Source organism: Echinops telfairi, unplaced genomic scaffold (genome assembly GCF_000313985.2).
Source record: "Echinops telfairi isolate 266 unplaced genomic scaffold, ASM31398v2 ScPeMD7_7457;HRSCAF=8495, whole genome shotgun sequence".
Lineage (NCBI taxonomy): Eukaryota > Metazoa > Chordata > Mammalia > Afrosoricida > Tenrecidae > Echinops > Echinops telfairi.
The window spans coordinates 44,197,065-44,204,647 of record NW_022111357.1 but is presented as its reverse complement, the minus strand read 5'-3'; the positions used below and the strand labels follow the sequence as shown (position 1 = coordinate 44,204,647).

The following is a 7,583-nucleotide window of genomic DNA, read 5'->3' as shown; positions in this document are numbered from 1 at the left end:
TGCACAACAGGGGGGCACTAGGTCCTGCAATGTGAAGGGCAGGGACTGGAAGGAGGTTTAGCCGGGCAATCACCGATGCTATCAATCACCCATGCTAGAGGCTACTGTGAGCTGTGCACCCCTCCCCGATGGTAAAGAAATCTCCCTGACCGCCCCCCTTCCGCTGCCCCCCCCACCCCCCATTATCCAACACCAGCCAGAGGGATGAAGGTAGTTAACTAGCTGTGTCCCCCGGCCAATCTGCCCCTCTGCCATCTAGGTTCCCAGCCAGCAACACGAGAGGAGCCTGCAGGGACCACATGCGGAAGCAGCCTGGCAGTTCTGGGTCACATGCCAACTCGTGGCAAGGGCCACGGCAAGACCCAGGCCCAGCCACGTCAGGAGTCAGTCCGCACCTCCGCATGCCAGAGCCTGTGCTGGTAAAAGGAGCCCCAGTAGTTACTTGCTTGGCCAACCTCGCATTCACCCATCCGCAGCCAGCCCCAGGAACAGAGAGCAGTTCCAGGAGGCTGGCAGGCCAGGCTCCCTGAGGCCATCAAAGCCCCAAACATGGACCAGCCAGGGGGCCTTGGCTCTCAGTATCCCCTCCAGGGTCTGAGAGAAGTTAAAGGCCTGGATGGGACGGTCCGGTGAGGATGGAAGCCCCCACCCCGTCCGACCCCCAAACTAGGGTGAGAACCACCAGACTGGCTCCCCCAACATGTGCCCAGGCAGCACCACAGGCCCACCCTGGCCCAGGCCAGACACAAGACCAGATTCTCTGCCTCCTCAGGCCCCCGAGGTCCTCCTGCCTCCCCAAGGGGCTGAAGGCCAGCTGCTTATCCTCTTCACTCGTCCCCCCAGCCCAGCCCTAGCTCCGCCTCACCTACCCCAAACCTGCACCCTATAGTTCTCTGCCCCTCAACATCCTCACCCTACCCCAGACCCACCAACCCTGCCTCAGCTCTGGAGAAGTGGACAGGGTGTGTCCATCTCCTGACAGGCTTGTCCATGTGGGCTGGCACACCAGGCCCCTCTTCTGCAGGATGGGCCAGTTGAGGGCTAGCCCTGCCGCTCCCACCCCCACCTCCAGTGACACCAGGCCAGAGAAGGCAGAGGTTCCCATAAAGACTTGAGAGGTGGATACAGTCCCATTGGTCAGATAGCAGGTGGCTACAGCGCCAACGGAAGTTCAGCTCCCTTGGGGAAACCCAGCCTGACAAGGCTCGAAGAGGAGGCCCATCTCTGACGGCCACCTGAGCCCCACACTCAGTCTCAGGAAATGAATGTGGACTCACCCTGACCCCAGAGGCCGTTCTAACAGAGCTGCAGAGGACTGGGGACAAGGGGAAGGCAGTCTTTGAAGCACAGCTGGGGGATGGGGGGGTGGGGACTTGACACCAGTGTCTACATATCCCGACTTCCTGTCAACCACAGGCGGCTGTCCTTGGAACGAGGTCTCATGCTATGGACACACCACCTGGCATATGCCCAGCACTGTGGGCCAATCGAGCCCAGAAAGCCCAGTAAGAGCTGGCCAGGAGCAGAGACAAACACCAGAGCCACACAGAACCAGGCAAAGGCATGATTCTTTTCACAAGATTGAGAAAACAGATACCAGAGGCGGGTTATAGGCCATTTAAAATCAAGCCCAAAGACAATGATTTATTACAAAGATACCAGCTCCCTTTCCAGGGGCACCGTCTTGAGGGACTCTTACCCGCTCACCTCTCAGGTAGGCAAGAGTCCTGGATGGAGCGCCATCAGTGGGGCCCGGAACCTCAGGGAGGAAGCAGCCCACCCCCCACCCACCTCTCCATCTCTCTTCCTGGCCCACCCCAAACTTCCCACCCTGTAGACACAGCCACTACCACCTCCCCAGCCCTGCTCCCAGGTCCCCTGCCCTCCCCACCCTGTAAACACAGCCCCCTCCTACCTCCCCACATGGTCAGCACATGGCAGCAGCCCACCCAAATCTCCCAGCCCTGGCGACACCTGGATGTGGAGGCCTGGGAGTAGGGGGGATGCCGACAAAGGCCCAGTGCTGTGTGTTCCCTTGCTGAGGAAGTGCACTCTTTGGGGAGTGACACCCCCTAGTGGTCAGAGTGGCCCCACTAACTGCAGACTCCTTTGGGAATCTTCTCACTCCAACAGCAAGGTCACCTGGTCCCAGTCGGGGGTGGGGGTGGGGGGTGTCAGAGGTGTTCCCAGGTGACTGAGCCCCTAGCTCCCAACCTCATCCAGACACCATTTGGCAAACACTCCCAGGATGGGGCCCACCATCCAGCACAGGGAGGGGGCACCAGCCCCTTCACAGCCCCTAGCCAGGCCAGTGGCACTGAGGCTCAGGCACACCAGGAAGAGGTGGAGAACAAGAAGAAAATGAGAGGACACGGAGGATCTAAGGGAACAAGGACACTGGCCCTCCATCTGGCCATCTATGAAACCCACCCCCAACCCCCGCAAGATACACACAAAGTTTATGATAGACTTTTAGATTTGTATTTTTAAGTGACCAAATCTAATAAAATGAAAAACATGTTTACTAAAACAAGTCCAAAGACAAAACAGGAAATGTGCTATAAAAATCAAAGCGTGACGGCCCCTGTGGAGGAACAGCGCAAGTGAGGGGCCTCCCAAGCAGCTCCGAGGTCGGATCCCGCTGGGAGAAGAGGGCTCCGCTGGCTCACTCGGCTTCCTCCAGCCACCTACGCTTTTGTCCTTTTTCCTGGTTGTAAAGAGCTAAACATGGGATCCAGGTGAGGCCCGGCGCCCAGCTGCACGTCTTGCCTGCCGCGTGGCCCTGCTGCAGTCTGCTCCCGGCCTGGCCGTCCGGGACGCCGCTGTCGTCACTCCTGCGCTATGCTCCGCAGCACGTACTTGACTGTGTAGGCAAAGGCAGCAAACCCCACGATGACAAATAAGTTCGCCAGTGCACCTCCCAGGAGTCCGTGATGGCGGTTGGCCTGCTGCAGACCGGGGGGGTTTGGTCCAGCTGCTGGTGCATGCCCATTGAGTAGTGGGGCCCCAAGCTGGCCAAGGTGAGCCTCACCATCTGGAACCACGTCCGGCAGGGGCAGGGTTGGGGGCCTGCTGCTGAGCTCGTCCTGGGCTTTTTGCTTCTGCTTAATTTCCTAAGAGAGGAGACAGCAGTGGCGTGAAAAGCGCCTGCTCACGGCCGCCTGGGGCCTCGGTCACGTGCCCTGACAGCCTCACTTACCCTGACCTGGTCCTGTGAGGTATCCAGCACTCCTAACCCCATCCCGCAGACACAAAACCTGGAAGCATTCAAACTCCCTGCTGCTTCCCCCTCCCACTATGGGTCCATTCAGAGCCTGGCAGATCCATCAAGACAGGCCTACTTCTCTCCTTGCCCAGCTCCAGTCTTCAGTGGTGCCTGGCCCCCATCTTTACACACATGGCCTACCTGGCCCTCCTCTCCCATGGGCCTGTCACCTGTGCACCCACCAGCATGGACATGAGGGCGCATCCAGTGTCGGGAGGAGGCACTGACCTCCACAACATCGGGAAACAGTTCACAGAAGACTTTGTCTTTGAGGTTGAACACTAGGCTCTGCGTAGCCAGTTGTCTTTTCTGAGAAAGAGAGAGAAGGGACGTAGGACGGGAAGCATACAGAAACTCTAAAAGCGAACGATGTACATCTGGGGCTGCGGCTCCCACATCACAGGAAGCACCTAAAGGGCTCCTGTGCCACATCCGGGCTCAGCCTTACAGTGAGGGCACCACTCCCACCGGCTCCACTTGAATCCCACTGAAAACAAACAAACGCTCTTAGGAGGGAAGCCAGTGCTATCACTTCAACAGGCCCAGTGTGGGGGGCAAGGTTGACAGCAATCACAGTCATGCCCCCAGGACTAGCCTTCTAATCACTCCCCAGTCCCTTTAGCCCCTACTGGCATCAAGCAGCTAAGTCCAGGTACTACAGGCCCAGCAGGGACCCCAGGGCATGGACAGGGCCAGGTGTCAGGGGACACGAAGACCTCCTGCCGCAGCCACCTGCTTGCTGCCAAGGGTGATGCCTCCTCACCGTGAAGTCGGAGGTCTCAATGCTGCCCAGCGTGGGGCCCTTCTCCACCATGAAGCTGAGGAGCCCGGTGAGGATGGTGGAGACAGACCATGCCGGGTTCCATGTGTCAGGGTGGAAGTCCGTGATGGAGAGACAGAGCCTGCAGAGAGGGGCGTTCAGGAGGGGCAGGTGGCCTGGGACCCCCCACGGCAGCCCCTGGCCCAAGAACCTCACCTTGTGTTGCACTTAAACCTTCCATTGGGGGTGATCATATAAATACTAGGAGGCTTAAAGGGAAACTCGCGAGGGAAGATCAGTTTTCCATGATAGTAGCCCCCTGCGAGACAGAAAAGAAGCCATCTGTATCCTATACCCACAGCCAGGCCTCGCCAGGGGGCACTCCCAACTCCCTGCTGCCTTCCAGCATTCCAACTGACCCTCAACCCCCACGGGCAAGTCCACATATGATATACATACCCATCCCCCACTCGTCACTCCCTGTCACCTGTTTCTTACCTGCACATCACACTCAGGGCACAGGCCCCACCCTAAGTCCAGCCCAAGCCTGCTGAACCACAACTCCAAGAACCCCCACAGCTCCTCTAGCCTCCACCTCCACCTCCCTCCTGCACTACCCCGCTCGTCAGACCTGGTCTCACCACCAGTAACTACTGGTCACCCAGCGCAGGCGCCGCTTGTAGCGGGGTCTCGAGTTACCTTTTTCTTCGTGCTTTCTCATTAAATAGTGATATTTATAAGTTTTGTAACCAGACACCCTCCCAAACCACCATCACCCTCCCAGCCACGGTGCTGCCTGTCAAGATGCTAATAGAGGCAAGCTTTCACCCCTGGGTGGACACATGTGTACGTGTGTGTAAACTGACAAGACGTACACACACATATACATGCTCACACATGAGCCTGGGCATGCATCTCTGCCTGTTGGAGGTGGCTGGGGAGCCTCCCATGAACCACAGGGTGTGCAGCCTGGAGTGGCCAGCTGAGGCAGGGTGGTTTTGCAGCAGGTGCTGCTTGGACTTACTCAGGAACTGGGTGTGGAGTGGGGCAGGATCGTGGGTAGCGCCAGTTGAGATTGAACCACTGGGCAAGTGGTGGAGCTAACCAGGTGTGGGGCAGACATGGGAGTGCGAATAGGCCATGGCGAGGCCTATTGGGTATCTAGGACAGTGCTGAGTGGGCAGATATCCAGGGTGGACGTGCAGGACAGAGGAACATGATCTATAGCCACGAAGCACAAGGACCCCAGGAGAATGGTCTGAAGTGGGGTCAGCCAAGGGGAAGAAGGGGCTAAACTGGCAGGGGGCCCGGGCAGCCGAGCTATGAGATGTCCCAGGACAGCAGAGGGGTCAGAAGGTGCACCAGGGGCTATGGAGAAGAGGTTCTGAGGGGGCTCTCATGTGTTGCTAGCCTGACCAGTGGAGGGGGACTGGATCATGCAGGAGGGCTAGGGCAGGGCCTTGAAAGCAGGGGCCAAGGGAGTGCCCCAGGAGGTGATGAGACCAGGTCTGAGGAGACCCAACTCTGAGCCAGGAGCAGTGAGTGGAGGAGGAGGCGGAGGGTAGAGTAGCTGCGGGGGTTCTTGGAGTTGGGGTCCAGCAGGCTTGGGCTGGTCTTACAGGGTGGGGGGCTGTGCCCTGAGCAGTGTGATGTGCAGGGGGACTCAGGTGACAGGGAGTGATGAGTGGAGGCTCTTCTTCACGTCTTTTCTGATGCACCCGCACCGAGGACTTCTGCACTACTGTCCAAGTTGGTGGCACCCACCTCAGGCCCCAATCTTGACCTCAGCTACAGGACCCCGGGAGAAACAGAGGCCCGCCTATCCAGTGAGATCTGAGGGATGCCAGGATACCACCCCCGCCCCCTGCAGCTCAGCAGCCTGCATCCCCTCTTCCCAGACAGGTCACCCCAGAAGCGATCGAATAGCCACACCATGAACATGGCCCTTCACACGGTGCTTGTGGGAGAGCCCGGGCCCCAGCCCTCCTGAAGGCCCCAGCAGGGCTGCAGGCCAGCTCTGAAGCCACAGCCAACTCCTCACAGGAAATCTCGAGCCACGTTTCCCCAAGCAGAGGGCACTGCTCTGGGCATCTAAGGTCGGGACCTAGCTGGCAGGACAGAGCCCATGGCTCTTGTGTCAGGGCTTCCTGAGCCCAGAACCCCACGGCTGGCATAGGCCCTGCTGACACTTGGCAGCTGCACAGATTCACAACTGGTGGCTCAAGGTCTATTTCGTGAGGGGCAGGCAGAGGACTATACATGCCACCAGATCAGGCTGCTATAGTGATAGTGGAATGGCTGTGGTGCTGAGCAGGCCAACCACTGGTGAAGGCCCCTCTGACAAGCCCTTTAACCTTCCTGAGCCTGGCCCTGCTGTTGACACAGGGGACACTCCTCAGCTCTGAGGAGGACACAAACAGTAAAGTGCCTGCTCGGGGACCAGCACACAGCAAGCCCTGGGAGCACACATTGCTCCCCTTGTCAACGGTCACTCTGGCTGAAGGACAGCGGAAACCCACGCTGCAGGAGGGCAATCAGCAGGGGCTGTTTGTCCAGTGCTGATAACCCCGCCCCCACCCCGGTGCCTGGGGAAGCACTGAGCAAACACTTGCAGGACTAGAGCAGCGCTAAGATGAGCGCAATCTAAGTGCACGCTCACTAGCCCACTCTGGGGCCAGACTATCACAAAAGCAGGAGAGGCTGGCAGGCCCAGTCTGCTCAAACATGGAGGTAAGGAGTGGAGCACTCACCCTCATACGGAGTCATCTCGGGGCCTCGGACAACATAGTGCCTGAGGAAGAGAAGACGTTAATTGACATTTGGGGACTGCACATTTGTCAGAACCTACACACTCTACGACTGGGCTTTCCTCGACCAGCTAGACCCAATAGCTCCCGCATAATGAGTGGCCAAGTCAGAGGTGGCTGGGAGCCAGGCCATGGCTAGTCTCCAAGCCTGTGGGACCTGTACTGTAGTAGCATAGCCACCTCTGGACGCTGTGGTCACTCCATAGCAGGGCCTCGAGGCTGAGTTTTTACAGTTCCCAGAAAGCAGTGCTGCTCCTCAAACACAAAACCCAAGAGGCAAATCCTCTCCAATCACTAACATCTGTTGAAATCTGAAATGAATTTCCCACTTTACAATATAATTGTTCGTGAACTTGGAATTTTCTATTTTCTGACATGCACATGTAGCCAAGAACAAAGGTGGGCTTGGCGGGCTCGGTGTAGATGTGCCTAGAAAACCCAGAGGGAACCACTGAACAGCTAGCTGCCCGCGGGAATAAGGGACAAGAGAACCCACAAGCCTTGCTGAGCTAAGGTGCGCTAAGAAACCTCCCCAGGCAGGATGCACACCCCCCCAAAGCAGGGGCAGCCACATCTTGCCTCCACCCTCTCCCTGAGAATCAGGATTCCCACTCAAGAGAGGGCTGGGCTTTTGTAGCCTTTCACACAAAACAGAGAAGCACAAAGTAAAACTCCATCCCACACACCAGCCACCTTGATCATCACTTCTGGTTATCACCTTTCCCCAAGACACACACACCCACCCACCACC

General features: G+C 58.0%; 1 protein-coding gene across 1 annotated transcript in view; it reads right to left on the bottom strand.

Moving 5' to 3' along the window:
• Nucleotides 1-2,467: 2,467 nt before the first annotated feature.
• The window catches only part of UBE2J2 (ubiquitin conjugating enzyme E2 J2), a 6,379-nt gene continuing 1,263 nt past the window's right edge, over nt 2,468-7,583 (bottom strand). The window contains exons 2-6 of the mRNA XM_004705226.2: nt 6,776-6,816; nt 4,242-4,344; nt 4,029-4,167; nt 3,494-3,574; nt 2,468-3,113 (exon numbers count right to left, since the gene is read on the bottom strand). Of these exons, the coding sequence (XP_004705283.1) occupies nt 2,829-3,113; nt 3,494-3,574; nt 4,029-4,167; nt 4,242-4,344; nt 6,776-6,816 (649 nt within the window). The 3' untranslated portion in view covers nt 2,468-2,828. The remainder of the gene's footprint in view (nt 3,114-3,493; nt 3,575-4,028; nt 4,168-4,241; nt 4,345-6,775; nt 6,817-7,583) is intronic.